Source organism: Gopherus evgoodei, chromosome 5 (genome assembly GCF_007399415.2).
Source record: "Gopherus evgoodei ecotype Sinaloan lineage chromosome 5, rGopEvg1_v1.p, whole genome shotgun sequence".
Classification (NCBI taxonomy): Eukaryota; Metazoa; Chordata; order Testudines; family Testudinidae; genus Gopherus; species Gopherus evgoodei.
This window is the reverse complement of record NC_044326.1, coordinates 70,687,418-70,704,112: the sequence shown is the minus strand read 5'-3', so window position 1 is coordinate 70,704,112 and position 16,695 is coordinate 70,687,418. Positions and strand designations below refer to the sequence as shown.

Below are 16,695 nucleotides of genomic sequence, written 5' to 3'. Positions count from 1 at the left end.
GCAATTAATATCCCAAAATTTGCTAAGGGAGGATTCCTGGAACCCACCTGTATCCTTATATGCTTGCTATCCTATACATTCCTACTTTTTTTTCCTTAATAAGGGGCTCTCTGTGCTCCAACTTTACAAATGTTACCTTTATTATCCAATACTACAGATAAGCTAACTGATGCACAGAAAAGTTAAGTGACTTGCCCAAGTCCATAGAGTGGCAGAGTATAGAATAAAGCCCAGGTCTTTTGACTTCCAGCCTTATATCAGCCCACTAGCCTGACTAAACCATAGCTTCCTAACTGCTTTCTATTAACTCACCTTCAGTCTTTGACACATCTCTTCCATGTAATTGACATGTCTGCATGCCCAACTGAATATCAGTTATGTGATTATTACAACAGTTTAAAATTCCAGTCTAGGGGGGACCTTAGCCATGTTCTATAATACCAGGTTATATAATCAGATTAAAATCCCATCTGTACTATAGATTGGAATAGTTATAGTCAGGTTCCCTGACTCAGAATTGTAGTGTACACAAGACCTGTTTCTTCAAATCACTCTCTGACCTCTCGATCCCCTCTACTTGTTTTGATTTGGTAACTATTGAATACTCTGTAATTAATACAACTGAATTAATGTTTCAATGACTAAACTCACACTTCTTTAACTATGGTCAATATAAATCCCCATTTTGTTGAGAGGAAAACTCCATTACCATGGGCTATGCAAACACATGAAGAAAAACGGTAGGTCAAAGTCCGACCCTTCACTCTATCCCTTAGCCAAGGAAAACTGAACTATTATATGCTTATGTGTTAGTTAACCTTTATGTACTTTTGTACAGTTTTGATATTAGATTTGTTTTGAACAAATGCTTTTACCCTTACTGCTCATTACCTCCATTTTAATTGTTCCTCCTTTTGAAGTCAGTCTTGAATTTTGACCTCTCCATCATGCTTGACAATACACTTAGCATAAAATTTTAATTTAATTGTAAGTTCTGGAAAGAGAAACTATGTACTGATAGAGAAAACTGTTGCTGCAATAAAAATGTTCCTACTAGCGGCAAGGGAGAGCTAGGAAAATGACAGGCCAAGAAATGGACTACGTTTGTTGTTAAAATCTTCTTTAATTAAAGTCTCTTTTAATTATAAAAACTACATTGACCCTTATTCCTCATCTTAAATAGTGTTATCTAATTGCTCTCTAAATTAACTAAAATTACATATAGTTTAAAGCTATCAGCCACAAAGAGCAAGGACCAATAATTCTCCATCAACACAGGCAAAATCATAGGCTAAGTTTAGAGCTGTCAGCTTGATCTCATTTCAAGAAGTGACACTGCAACTTCCTTAGTTCTACCGCCACCGCCCAAACCAGACATACTCCAGCCTTTATCCCCCGAGACCTCGGGGTAGGGAGGGGAGAGAAAAAAATTAAAGGCGAGCGGAAGACAGGTCGGGAAAAGGGTTTTGCAGAAAAAAGCTCTAAAACCCGTCCCTGGCGCGACCCCTCCATGACATCTGTGCGCGACGGCAGGACCAGAGAAAAAGGCGCTGAGACATGGGAATCGCGCTCTCGGGTTTGCAGTTGCTGTGTGCGCCGCTGGCCTGGCACGCGAGTGCTGTGTCGTTTGGGAGACAAAAGCGCTCCTGCCTTTTCCGGGAATAACTACGCGCCGCGGCGCTGCAGCAAGGGCTGCCTCACTCAAGCGAGCCCCTTTCCACACGGAGCTAGTCACCGCGCACACAGCAGGCAGCTCTGCAGCCCGCTGCGGCGGCCGCCTCAAACATGGCCGTGGCTGGCCAGGGAAACGCCTTCGGCGCGGGGAGGTGAAGAGACGCCCCCGAAGGACAGAGCTGCCTGCCTGTTGCTTGATGGTACCAAGCGGCAGCCGCCACGGGGCTCAGGGGTCATTTCCCCGCCTTACGCAAGCCCTCACCCCCGCCCCCCAATAACCCGCCGCGCACACCCCCGGGCAGAGATGGGGCGGGCCGGACTGGGCTGAGCCGCCTTGGCAGCAGCAGCGCTCTCAGCCAGCGCCGCTGAGAAGTGGCGTTACAGGAGGGGCTGGGAAGGCAGCTAACGGCTCCGCTTCAGCTTCTGCACACAGACGTGTTTCAAATCTTAACGGCTGCTGCTCGGCCAGTTTTTGAATGAGGAAGCGGAGCAGGAGCAGGGCCTAGCGCTGCGCCCCCTTCTGACGGGGACCGAGGAGGGGACTCTTGCCTGTGCAGCGAAGGAGAACGCAGTTACTAATCTTGTCCCGCCATCAGAGCGGGAGGGGGGCGGCCTCATAACCGTCTACAGCGGCCTTCCAGGCCGACCGCAAGCCCTACTCGCGCGGTGCATGTCGGGGGCTGTAGTTTTCCAGCCCTCCCCGCCTTTGCTGACGCTGCAATGATAGAAACTACAGCTCCCATGAGCCCCCTGCGGCGGGAGCCCGCATGCGCATTGCGGAGCAGAGCCGCAGGCTGGGTGCTGCTGTTGTTACATAGGAAACAGCTGAAAAGTCCCCACATGACAGTGGGGGAAGGAGGAATCGGGGTGACCCGGGGAATGGACGTGGCTTTTACAGAGTGAGGCGCTTGGCCGCTTCAGGGAGTCCCCCAGCAGCCTCGGGCCCCGACTCGAGTGGAGGGGGGCCGAGCGAGGATCTCGCTGTGCCCCTTGAAGGAGCCCTTGTTTGCCTTTGGGGGAGGGGTTGTGCCCCCTGTTGCGGGGGTTCTGTCTGCCGGGGGCCAGAGGCACGGAGGTGACCCTCAAGGGGGGGATCGTGCCCCTGCAGGGGACGCTGCCTCTCTCAGGAGCGGCTGCTGATGGGGCAGATTTAAATCCCTCCCTTGCAGCCAAGCGCACAGACAGCGGGGAAGTTTGATTCAGTCCGGGCGGCAGGGACGGATCCTGCTCCTCTGCCGGACAAAGGGGCGGCGCAGGCGGGTGAGGAGCCCGGGCGGGTCGGTGGCTTCCTCTGCTGGGATCGGGACTCTGCTAGGGCAATGAACGGGTTCGCCCCCGAAGAGGTGACCCAGAGAGGGGGGGATGCTGTTGCTGCCACCGTTGTTGCTGCTGTTGTGGCCAATGCAGCTGCCACCGTGGAGGTGCCGGCGCCGGGGTTAGGTCCCGGCGCTGCCGCAGGTGCCGCCGCCGCCAGTTCCGCAGGGCCCCCCGGTGGCGCTGGCCCTGGGGCTGGGCAGCTGTGCTGTCTGCGAGAGGAAGGTGAGAGGTGCAGCCGAGCCGCCGGTAACGCCAGCTTCAGCAAGAGGATCCAGAAGAGCATCTCGCAGAAGAAAGTGAAGATCGAGCTGGACAAGAGCGTAAGTGACGGGAAACCCCCTCCCCAAAGCCGCTGCGCGCCCCGGGGCAGAGGGAGGGTGCCCGGGGGCGGGCGTGAGGGGCAGTCGGGGAGGGCCGGCCGGTGAGTGAGTCCGCTCTCCCTGCAGTGCGCTCACCGTGCCAGGCGGTCACGGCTACTCCTGCGGGGTCACTGGCCCCGAGCGCCCCCAAGGCAAGGAGATCAGCGGCTGATGGGAGCCTCCCGTGTGGGGGTATCGGGGAAGCGCCTTGGAGTTTCTGTAGTCGCTACTGACGGGATAATGTGTCTGAGGCGCCGCGTTGCAGCTCTCCGCGCAGGGCGCACTGCACCATCGCTCACCCCCTCCCCGGAGCCTTACTCTGGCCTCAAGAGTCACCCCCACAGAGGCTTCAGCTACTTCCCCCTTCCGCGCCGCAGCGAGTGTGAGACTTCTGCGTTAAACGGGGTTGGGCTTTGCCCTTGGTACGGTCGGCGGACGCTGGAAGAGTGAGTGAAGCTTAAACTGCTTCTGCTCAGTGTAATGGGGGAGACTCCTGCTCTTCCTTCCTCTTCCCTTCTTCTCCCTCCATAAAAGTCAGGCTGGTAGTCCAGCGGGAGGCTGTTTGTCCGGCTGCCCACCTACTGCAGGAGAAGCTGGGGGCTGCACGCCCCCCCCCCCCGCCGCCCTTCCAGAGCAGGGACTCTGCATGTTTGTGTGGCTGACTCTAGTGAGGGCAGCACACTTGGCCGCTCCGCCGCGTGTTGTAATGCTGCGCGTCTCTCTTTGCCACCGTGTCTTCCGCTTGGCAGCCATCAGGCTCTTCGCAGTGCTCCTCTGTCTGTCCGAGAAATCGCCACAAGCTTGTGTCACTGTGCGCAGGCAGGTCGAGCCCCTGTCTCCCTTCCCCAGTCTGCTGAGACAGAAACACCCTTTGGTAGCAGATACGTTTCTAAGATTCGGAGCAGTGTTAATCTGCAGAGCAAATGTCTGCCGGTTTCCTTCCCGAAGGAATACTTGTTTCTTCAGAAGAGAAATGCACGAGTATTGGAAAAGGCGATTTATTTTTACCTGACACAGCAGAAGTGTTAGGGGATGCTGGCCCAAAGAGGGGCTTCTAATATGCTTGTTACAGTTTCCACCCTCAATAGATTGTGTAAACTCGTGGGAAAAATGGTTGCTAATTTGTATTTGTGCTTCTGTTGGTCGTTGTGAGCTTTCTCTTTGAATCCTGGTTTATGAGAGAGCTCTTGTGAAGTAAACTTAAGCGAACTCTAAATGGGCAAAGAGAACTCTTTTTTGCATTAACAAAAGGAAAGCTTAGGACTCCAATGTTTGGGTTTATATGTGTAAAGAGATTTTCATTTATGCCTCCAATTTCATTTAGGCCTCTCAAATTTAACTTTCTAAGTTCTTGATTCCCACCCCCACCCTGTGCACCCACAGCTCCAGTTGAAGCCAATGGGGGCTACTGGTGCACAGTAGCCCTATGTGTATGTATACATTTCCTCTATAAAAGAACTTCTTGCCAGATTTTTTCAGGTATTTAGGCACTTAACTACTGGCCTCTAATCTCAAAATGAGCTGATTCCTAGAAAAAGGAAATTTCAAAATATAGATGTATAAGTCCTTTATTTACAATGACTTTTCATGGACAGTGGAAGTAAAACTAAGGAAAAGAGCTGTGAAGTGAGATCGGTGAAATCTTGCTTTTGTTTTTGTCCGTTTAACTGAACTGCAAAGTAATTTTCATACCCCATTCCCTGCATTCTGATGAGTAATGTAAGAGGGCTGTACTTGGCTCTCTCTACAGCCTGTTAATATCAATTTTGAATTGGCTCACAGCAGCAGTACAGTGATACAAGGAGTTTTCTAGGCGAAATGGGATGCAGTAAGTTACAGCATACCAAATTTTATCTTGTGGGTTCTGGTAGAAGCAGAATTCTTAAACTCATAGTTAATGTCACCAGAACCTCTTGCAGTAATTTACCATGAAGTATATCCATCAATGTGTAATTTGCATTATCATGTATTTCCTGGATGTTAGACTAGTGTGGAATTGTGTTTAAAATATGCGTTGCTACTTTTTTAGGCAAGGCATCTTTATATTTGTGACTTCCACAAAAACTTAATTCAGAGTGTGCGAAACAGAAGAAAGAGAAAAGGCAGTGATGATGATGGTGACTCACCAGTGCAAGACATCGACACTCCAGAGGTAGCTGAATAGTTGTCCTGGCTATTGTCATGTAAAGCTTGTTCTTAATTGCTACCAAGTCTGTGTTAATGCAATTTTTTCCAATGTTAATTTGTTCAAAGGGTGAGAGAGAGCTCCTGTTTCACTCACTTTATTAATATTTATGTAATATTTTAGTGTTTCTGTATTAGTTGCAATTTAATAACTGAGGATATATAATTATCATATATAATTTAATTGATAGATATGTTTTCATTTTGTTTTACACACAGTATTTTTCCCAGAAAGGAAAGTTGGAATTATATATATATATATATATATATACATATATATATACACACACCAATTTTAACTTTGATAAAGATTTCTCCTTCATGAAATTTTTTCCACAGATTCCCAGTGTAGGAGCCATGTGCTTAGCCATGCAGTAGCAGAACTATTTTTGAGTAGGAATTGGCAGTTAGAAGGCATACTTAATTCCTGTGATTCCTAACATTGCAGGAGATGGCAGATTAATATAGGAAAATAGAATTTAAAAGGCATTCATCTTGACTTGCTATGTTCTTCATTTCATAGATTCTAGGGCTGGAAGGGACCTCGAGAGGTCATCGAGTCCAGTCCCCTGCCCTCATGGCAGGACCAAATACTGTCTAGACTATCCCTTATAGACATTTATCTAACCTACTCTTAAATATCTCCAGAGATAGAGATTCCGCAACCTCCCTAGGCAGTTTATTCCAGTGTTTAACCATCCTGACAGGAACTTTTTCCTAATGTCCAACCTAAACCTCCCTTGCTGCAGTTTAAGCCCATTGCTTCTTGCTCTATCCTTAGAGGCTAAGATGAACAAGTTTTCTCCCTCTTTCTTATGACACCCTTTTAGATGCCTGAAAACTGCTATCATGTCCCCTCTCAGTCTTCTCTTTTCCAAACTAAACAAACCCAATTCTTTCAGCCTTCCTTCATAGGTCATGTTCTCTAGACCTTTAATCATTCTTGTTGCTCTTCTCTGGACCCTCTCCAATTTCTCCACATCTTTCTTGAAATGCGGTGCCCAGAACTGGACACAATACTCCAGTTGAGGCCTAACCAGTGCAGAGTAGAGCGAAGAATGATTTCTCATGTCTTGCTCACAACCCACCTGATAATGCATCCTGGAATCATGTTTGATTTTTTTTGCAACAGCATCACACTGTTGACTCATATTTAGCTTGTGCTCCACTATAACCCCTAGATCCCTTTCTGCCATACTCCTTCCTAGACAGTCTCTTCCCATTCTGTATGTGTGAAATTGTTCCTTCCTAAGTGGAGCACTTTGCATTTGTCTTTATTAAACTTCATCCTGTTTACCTCAGATCATTTTTCCAATTTGTTCAGATCATTTTGAATTATGACCTTATCCTCTAAAGCAGTTGCAATCCTTCCCAGTTTGGTATCATCTGCAGACTTAATAAGCGTACTTTCTATGCCAATATCTAAGTCGTTGATGATGATATTGAACAGAGCCGGTCCCAAAACAGACCCCTGCGGAGCCCCACTTGTTATACCTTTCCAGCAGGATTGGGAACCATTAATAACTACTCTCTGAGTGCAGTTATCCAGCCAGTTATGCACCCACCGTATAGTAGCCCCATCTAAGTTGTATTTGCCTAGTTTATGGATAAGAATATCATGCAAGACTGTATCAAATACTTTACTAAAGTCTAGGTATACCACATCCACCGCTTCTCCCTTATCCACAAGACTCATTATCCTGTCAAAGAAAGCTATCAGATTGGTTTGACATGATTTGTTCTTTACAAATCCATGCTGACTATTCCCTATCATCTTACCACCTTTCAAGTGTTTGCAGATGATTTCCTTAATTACTTGCTCCATTATCTTCCCTGGCACAGAAGTTAAACTCAGTGGTCTGTAGTTTCCTGGGTTGTTCTTATTTCCCTTTTTATAGATCAGCACTATATTTGCCCTTTTCCAGGCTTCTGGAATCTCTCCTGTCTCCCATGGTTTTCCAAAGATAATAGCTGGAGGTTCAGATACCTCCTATTAGCTCCCTGAGTATTCTAGGATGCATTTTATCAGGCCCTGATGACTTGCAGGCATCTAATTTTTCTAAGTGATTCTTAACTTGTTCATTTTTGTTTTTGTTTTTTAGTTTATTTTCGAAACCTACCCCCTTCCCATTAGCATTCACTTTAGGCATTCCTTGAGACTTCTCAATGAAGACCAAAACAAAGAAGTCATTGAGCATCTCTGCCATTTCCGAGTTTCCTGTTGTTTCTCCCTCCTCACTGAGCAATGGGCCTACCCTGTCCTTGATCTTCCTCTTGCTTCTAATGTATTGATAAAAAGTCTTCTGGTTTCCCTTTATTCCTATAGCTAGTTTGAGCTCATTTTGTGCCTTTCCCTTTCTAATCTTGCCTCTGCATTCCTGTGTTGTTTGCCTACATTCATCCTTTGTAATTTGTCCTAGTTTCCATTTTTTTATCTGACTCCTTTTTATTTTTTAGATCATGCAAGGTCTCGTGGTTAAGCCAAGCTGGTCTTTTGCCACATTTTCTATCTTTTCTGCCCAGTGGAATAACTTGCTTTTGGGTCCTTAATAGTGTCTCTTTGAAATACTGCCAACTCTCCTCAGTTGTTTTTCCTTGATTCCCACGGGACCTTCCTATCAGCTCTCTGAGCTAACCAAAATCTGCCTTCCTGAAATCCATTGTCTCTATTTTGCTGTAGTCCCTTCTACCCTTTCTTAGAATTGTGAACTCTATGATTTCATGATCACTTTCACCCAAGCTGCCTTCCACTTTTTAAAATTCTCAGTGAGTTCCTCCCTATTTGTTAAAATCAAATCTAGAACAGCTTCCCCCCTACTGAAATAAAAAGTTGTCTGCAATGCAGTCCAAGAACTCATTGGATAGTCTGTGCCCCTTTGTTTTATTTTCCCAAAATATATCTGGATAGTTGAAGTCCCCCATCACCACCAAATCTTGGACTTTGGATGATTTTGTTAGTTGTTTAAAAATAGCCTCATCCACTTCTTCCACCTAGTTAGGTGGCCTGTAATAGACTCCTAGCATGACATCACCCTTGTTTTTTTTACCCCTTTTAGCCTAACCCAGAGACTCTCAACATTTCTGTCTCCTATGTCCATCTCCACCTCAGTCCAAGTGTGTACATTATTAATATATAAGGCAACACCTTCTCCCTTTTTCCCCTGGCTATCCTTTAGATGGGCATTACCTGGGAAAATGCACTCAGCTGGAGGCTGTGATGCCTGTGAGACTTTCTCCAAAAGGCCCCCAAAAGCACTTTTAAGACTCTGCTTCAGAACTTGTTCCTTCAAGTGTTGTTGGCATTCCATATGTCCTGAGGGGGTATGTCTACACTGCAATTAAACCCCTGTGGCTGGCCCTCACTTAAACAGAGCTGTTTAATTGCAATGTAAACATTTGGGCTCAGGGGAGAGTCCCAGAGCCCAGGTTCCAGCCCGGGCCCCAACATCCATACTGCAGTTAAACAACCCCCATAGCCCGAGCCCTGCAAGCCCAAGTCAGCTGACATGGTTCAGCTGCAGGTGTTTAATAGCAGTGTAGACATACCCAAGGTGTCTTCAGGCATTAGTAGTATGGCAAAAACCTTAGACTGGGAGAGGGCAGCTCCCTTTTGAAGGCTCTGATGGAGAGGATGTCTGAGGTCTCAGAATAGTCATTTTTGCTGAGTCCTGTTTCTCTTCCTCGTAAGATCCATTTATCAGTTAATAGAAAATTTTATCTAAAATTGCCTTTCCAGCCACACTCCTGCATCACATAGATGACCCCACAGTGCTTATGGAACCATAGAATTGATATACTCAGAAACTTGATATTTTTTTTCTTGTGGGATCTGCAGTTCTTGATGCAACTGATCTTGTGCTATAGATTTCTCTGGATCATAAAAAAGCAAGACCCTTGCCAGACTGCTGCAGCTGCACTTCCAAAAGAAGCCTAGCTCAGGAAGAGCCTCAGTTGTCAACTCTTGATAACACCAGAGTTTCTTACCCAGGTTTTCCTCCATGTGGTTATCATGCATCTTAGATGTGTGTGGCTGTATGTTGCTCCATTTGTTGCATCAGTGGCCTCTTGAATATGAGATCAAGGTCTCCTTCGAAGAAGAAGGGTCCTGCAAGGATGCTTGGCCTCCATCTGAGTTCTCAGGACCAGTATTTCTTTGAAGTGGCTTCTGCACATTCTCACTGATGGAAAAGGTATCCTCAGCACTTGAAGCTTCTGGAACCTTGTGGAAAGTTTAATCTGCCTTTCTACTCAGGTGGAGTAAAGGCTTCTCAAATGAAATACTGGTTTGGGGAATGGGATTCCCCGAGAAAATCAGATATATCTAGGGACCTACCAAATTCATGATCCATTTCGGTTAGTTTCATGGTCACAGGATTTTAAAAATTGTAAATTTCATTATTTCATATATTTAAATCTGCAATTTCATGGTGGTGTAATTGTCTGGAAGCCCAGCTCTGAAGGCAGAGCCACCGCCAGTAGCAGTACAGAAGTAAGGATAGCATGGTACACTATTGCGCTGCTGCCTGCAGAACTGGGCGTTTGGCCAAGTAAGGGTGGGAATACCGCGACCCCCCCCAAAAAATAACTTTGCAACCCTCCCACAACTCCCTTTTGGGTCAGGACCCCCAACTTGAGAAACGCTGGTCTCACCTGTGAAATCTGTATAGTATAGGGTAAAAACACACAGAAGACCATATTTCATGGGCTGTGACATGTTTTTCATGGCCGTTAATTTGGTAGGGCCCTAGATATAACACACAGGCATCTGATTCTGGGAAGACAGGGCAAATGATACACCTCTTCACCATTCTTTGGTTATGGAGGAGCTGTGAGGCTGGCACCATTCCAGGCTTGGCCAGGTTTCCAAGTGTGCAATAGCTTGCCTACTTCACCTAAAAACTATCATTAACATTGCTTCATAGTATTAAAATAATCACTTCACAATCCTCATGACATCAAGATGTTGGTTTTGGAAGGGCAGTGTTGCAATCACTGTTCACCTAGGTCTTCTCAGTCAAACCATCTCAGGGAGGTCACTGCTACTTAATCTCTTACAGTGGGGCTGTGTGGTGATCAAGTCAGAAAAGAGGAAAAAGGGGTTTCTTAATAGTAATGTTTGTTCTCCAGGTGGTGCCCTCTAAATAGACCTGGGAATAGAGAAACTGAGGGAGAATTGGGATGAGGTGTGGGTATTTGTATCTGTGGCCTGTGAAATGTAGGACTTAAGGAGATGCTACCTCTTGATGGACAATAGTTCTGTGGGGCTCTGGCTATGCACATAGCTCTTGCATTGTGGCTGTGCGGAGGCAATATATTCACAGATCATGAGCAACTGTTCTCTTCTGCCACTCAAAACTAAAGAAACTTGTAGCATGCTAGGTTTCTTCAGCCTCCTATTGCACAGATGTTATGGCACAGCTGTACTATTTCTTGTACATCCTCTCTGCAAAGTTTTGACTATTGAAATACTACTATAGGGCATCCTGTGAGCACAGTTCTTGACCTTGCATTAATGATTGACTAGTATTATGCCTTTGCTTGGTCATATTAAAGTCGAACTATGAATGAAACTGAGCTGAGTTCACAAATTAGTGCCAAATACGACTCTTCCCCCCTAAGAGGGAGAAAAGGTGTGGTGGACATTCAGCACAGAAATAAGCCATAACTGTACTTTTAAGTATCTTTAGGGTAGAGGAGGGAAGATGAATTCAAAACATTATTCTATGCTGAATGTCTACTAACAGCTGGCTGGGTCAGCAGGATAGTATTTATCATATGCATATCCCTGAAGTGAAGAAACTAGGCTTCTGCCTTCAACTTCGTTTCCATACTTGTTTAGTACTTCACCTTTTAAATCACAAGTACATTACGATTAATAACAAATTAATCCTCTCTTTAGCCCAGATACCTTTAATGATATTCTTCTTCCTTTCTAGGTTGACTTATATCAGTTGCAAGTAAACACACTTCGAAGATACAAAAGACACTTCAAGTTACAGACCAGACCAGGACTTAACAAAGCACAGCTTGTTGAAGTACGTATGAATGTCTGTTCAGTAGCAAACAATGTAATTTTACTATTACTTGTGGCTCTGGAAAATGTGATCCTTACCAACATATTAGCATTAGTAGCATATTCTTGTCTTTAGTCAACTATAAAAGTTATCTATAATTGCCACAGTTAATATACCACTGCATTATAATCAGATTGTATTCTGCGCCACAAACTCTTCTCTTTGCATAAAGGAAGCATGTGGATTGGATTGGAAAATAAAATGAAGTTTATTTATCTAGTTTACCCTCAATTATCCAGTCTTTCTGTCCCCAACTCCTGAGCCAGGAGCACTCAGTTAAGAAAGAAAATCAAAAGTAAAAGCTCAGGTTAGAGGAAGGAAGTCAGGTTTAGAAGTATGTACTCTGAAAGAATCCTGAAGTAATTTATAGAATTGCAACACTGCTATTCAGAAACATGTAGCTGAAGACAAACAATGGGCCTAAATCTACACTCAGTTACCTCACTGCAAAACTATAGGTTTCAATGACACTGCACCTTTGCAGCTAAAGGCAGAATTAAGTCTTTTATTTTTGCAGTAAAGTTCTAGTATAGTTTTAAAAGTGCAATTAATAGAAATATGGGCACAAGTAATAGTAACAATGTAAAATCTAGGTATCTGATTTCATGTCTCTTCTTGTAAGTGTGTAAATTTGCCAAACTAAGAGCCATAAAAATACAGAAATATCTGTAGGTACGGCAGAATGCTAGCATTTTTGCAAATTTCGGTCTTCTGAAAATATAATTTACTTGGTAAAAGGTCAGTATTTTAGTCAAAACAAATCATTTATAATGTGGCACAGCTTTTACTTTTTTTTAAAAAATGGACTCCATTTTGCATTGCAAACACACAGATTTGGAATGCTATCTGAATCTTCATTGTGTTGTGTCTAGTTTTATGAAATGTTATGGTGAATTGCATTTGTGTGTAGGCATTTTGTAGCTCTCTCAGCTAATCAGTGTGGATTAAAGCCAAAATTCTTAAATGTATGCAAGAGGCTGGTCTGTAAAAGAACAGTATGTTGCCAACATTTTTGCAACTGCAAGTATGAGTTTAAAATCAGCACTGTTTTTTCTCTTTATATGCGACTTCAGACAAAGTGTGAGCACTTATTAAATTGGCAGATATGTGACTTGAAATAACTGATTTAGTTGCATAGTATAAAATACTTTATACGGGAAGAATAAAACTATAGGCTACTATAAAACTCTAGCTAGTCTACAACCAACTTGTACTGTTCTGTGTTGCCAGACTTCTGGGAAGAACAGTGCAAGCTAAAACTAGCTTTTGTTGCTTATCCAGTGGCCATGAAGTGCCAGATTCAGTGTTTTAGAACCACCTTCTTCCCAGAGATGTCATCTGTGATTTCCCCAGGTGATCACCATTTATAGCAGACTTGGTTCTTGGGAATGATGCCAGGAAATTCTGAGCATGTTCATTGAGTCCCCAAATGTCCTAATGCAGTATGGATGCTTTAGTTGGTCAGCTAGAATTGAACTTTAAAGGTACACTAGCACTTAAAAAAATCACCTCTCTAAATGGTTCATTTACTGTCTTCACAAGTAACTGTTAAGATTACTGTAACTAAAAGAGATTAGGGGGGATTTTTTTTTGGTTTACTTTGTGCCTTTGACTAAACTGTGTAGTCATTTCCTCCTCCTCCTCCTCCTCCCCAGCACATGTAGGTGTTTTTCACAGCAACAAGGGAGAGAGTGATATTACAAATCCACAGTAACTGGCAGGGGGAATTGTTTCAGGTACTACCATTGCTCCCTACTTAGGTACATCTTCTAACCAACAGTCTTAAATTCATAAAAGGTAAAAAAAACATTCAAAAGCAATTAAGTGATGTAGGAGCCTTTTTGAAAAATTTGACCAGTTTAAATGGCCATGACCAAAGCTGAAATTCACCTTGGCTGACTGCTCAGTTATTACGTCTTCCTCTTTATAATCAGGTTAAAAAACCCATGGACAAGCTCATTAACCCCTCCAAAAATGATCAAATGCAGGGCCCTTCCAATATAATAATGATCTGGGATTTCCTATTTCTACTATTATATTCTACACTCAAGCACTGTACAAACTCCCCAATACCTTTTGTGGACTCTTACCTCTCTTCTGAAAGGTCAGTTTTGTGTAGCTGAGAAACCCATGGATTTCACTGGATTAGGTCAATCTGCTGCAATTCATACTTTAGAGTATTGAAATGATTCAATGCCTAATCCTTCTGTGATCCAGACTGTTGGATGGAGGCAAATGTCTTAACCCCTGCTAGTATTGATCTGTTCGATCAAATCTTTAAAAAAGGAATAGAGGTCAACTCGGTGTTTATTCTGAATTTTAGTTCCCTTATCTACAAAATGTGAACTTGTTCATTGTATATAACCAAATGGCTATTTAATTTCCTAAACTTTCTCTTTATAGATAATTGGTTGCCATTTCAGGACTATTCCAGTGAATGAAAAGGATACCTTAACATATTTCATCTACTCAGTGAAGAATGACAAGAACAAACCAGATCTAAAGATGGACAGTGGTGTTCACTAGGACGGAAAAAATGGGACTAATACTCAAGTTGCAGATCTAAAGACTGTTTTTGACATGCAGAAGCTTTCTTTGTAACTTTTTTTTCAGAGAACTTGTCTCTGATTTTATTTTTCATGGTCTTGCTGACTCACTGAAAAACAACTTCCTCTAAAATGAAATTTCCTCAGCAAAAGTATTTTAAATAAATATTATTAATACTGTTGCTCAAGTGTTCATGTGTGTTTGTTTGTACCTTATTTAGTGAGTTATTTGTACTTAATAATAGTTTGGGGTTTTACCTACATATATTTAAAGTTATAAAAAATGTATTTTTTTCAATTATAGAAGTATGCTAAGGATTAGTTTGTGAAATGTGTTTTGAAATCATCACACTACAACATGAGTTCTATATAGTATAAAATTTTGCTGTGATAAATTCTAAACATAGTTGCTCCAAACTGAAGGGCCATAATAGAATTGCTCTTGGCTTCCTGAATAGCAATGACACTTGTAGTTATAAGTCATAAGTACAAATGGCTGCACTTATATTTTCTTTTAGAATTCTGGTATGCAAAGATCTTAATAGAGGGTTTTTTGAGATCTCTAGTTTCTTCACTTCTGGGATATGCACTGCTAATGCCTCAGGACCATCATGCTACTACATAAAAATGATGGCAGCTATTTAGTGCTCAAATATCCACATGAAGATGAAAAGACTATCACCATTTATAATAGAAAACTTCTGTTTCTTTGAACAATGATTCTCTATTGATCTATGTATGCTACTATCCAGAAATCACATTGGAAAAAGGAAGGCTGCGGAACTCATGCTGTGTTTCAATATTATTTAATAAACATACTATGTTTTGCTCTGGTGAGGTCTGCATTAACTTATGGCTGGAAAATGCATAAAGATCATTAATTTAAAGAATTGTTACTTTTACATATAGCACTTGCATCTAAATGTATATATTTTAGTAAAATTTACAACATTTGAGTGACAGCTATGATACAACACAAAACCTCCTGTATTTCCACTGAACCCTTACCAGAACAATGAAGTTCTGAATAACATGCAATTTTCTGCTTTGTCTTCTGAGCTGTGAGGAGAAACAAGTGAGATGGCATCTTAAAACTGAGAAGAATGCAGCATCTCTCTATGTTCACTGAGGCATGGTTGATTTAAAACTCTGAACATTACTTTTTGATCAATGATGAGCTACCTTCACTTTAAGAAAAATGTGTGAAAGAAATATTATCATTGTTTACCCTGTCCCACATGCTTCTAGATGTGGTGATTTAGCAGGTTCTCGCTGTCCTCAAAAACTTGCTTTTATTCCTGTGTGGTTCTTTGTTTTTCCTTACATGTAGCCCTTCGTTGATGGAAATAATCCCCACGCTCAAACTGGCTGTTTTCCCAGTAATTAGCAGCCACGGAATTTCTTTTGCATTTGCAATGTCCCATGAATTTTCACACTTGTGATCAAACTTCGGTCACCACTGTACAATCAGACATAGCTATTTGCCTGAATTCAGTACTCATACTCATGGACCTTCTCTTCTAATGTGAGCGTTCATTGTAATGTTTGTAAAGTGCTTTGAAAACTAAGTATTACCTTGAGTGGCACCATCCTACTGATGGAAATAGAGTAAGTTAAATTCAGTAAGATAATAAGTAGGATGCCCAAAATGTGGATGTATTTAAGCTTCTATTGCTTCTTAATCACATTACACATGACAGGGCATGAAATATCCTCTTGGATACTTGACAGGGGTGAGTGGAAACTTTCCTTGGTGCAAGAGGGAGCCAAAAGCCCAAGTTTTGACAGAATCTAAACTTTCAGTCTTAAGCTTCTCTTAAAAAACAAAACATTGTTTCTGGCTCTTAATACTGTGTCAATTATAACCTCCTGCATGAGAGAGAATGTGGTGCTGTCTTTTTGAATCTGCAGCTTGCAGAGCCTTTCCCAACCAGCAGTAGAAGAAGGAAATTGGTGAATTTCACAGAACTGGTCAATTTTACTGCCACATTCAGAATGCTGTATGGCAATGTGAAGGTGACAATTGTCAGTTTTGCTGCTACTTCTTTGGAAAGTTGTGAGCAGCAGAGGCAAGCATAGTGTAATTCAGGTAGAACCTGAAAGAGGAAGGAGACAGCTTGTCTCTCCACACCTTGCTGATAGATGGCAGGACAAGGCCTTCAAGCTTTCCAGAAATCCCTAGGTTTCAGCAGGTCTTATTTGCATCTGCAGAGATTAACAGTTTTTTGGCTCTGGACTCTGCTCAGAGCTTCTCTTTTGCATAGTTTGATCAGGCTCTGGGAAAACCAGTGAATGAGGAACAGGTAAACTGAGACTTTCTAAAAAATTGCATCTGTCCTGCAGCTGGTCATTGTGAAACTATTTGGTGCAAGTCACTTAACATACATACATGATTAACTGAATACACATTTATTATCATTTGCATATAGTCCAGCAAACACTCTGACCAACTAGGTACAAGATTACAATAATCCAACCATTATAGATGACAAAGTTTCTGAACATATTTTGTATTTGATACAAAGTTGTCATGTAAGTGAA

General features: G+C 42.9%; 1 protein-coding gene across 2 annotated transcripts; it reads left to right on the top strand.

Moving 5' to 3' along the window:
- Positions 1 to 1,116: 1,116 nt before the first annotated feature.
- Positions 1,117 to 14,450, top strand: SAP30 (Sin3A associated protein 30). Of its 2 annotated transcripts, none has more exons than XM_030563150.1 (4): positions 1,117 to 3,311; positions 5,380 to 5,502; positions 11,471 to 11,569; positions 14,012 to 14,450. In XM_030563150.1, exons 1-4 carry the CDS (start codon positions 2,994 to 2,996, stop codon positions 14,132 to 14,134), a joined length of 663 nt encoding a protein of 220 aa, XP_030419010.1. In that variant the 5' UTR covers positions 1,117 to 2,993; the 3' UTR covers positions 14,135 to 14,450. The 2 variants fall into 2 exon arrangements, with proteins under 2 accessions (XP_030419010.1, XP_030419011.1); XM_030563151.1 differs by lacking the exon at positions 1,117 to 3,311 and adding an exon at positions 3,812 to 4,224.
- Positions 14,451 to 16,695: the final 2,245 nt, after the last annotated feature.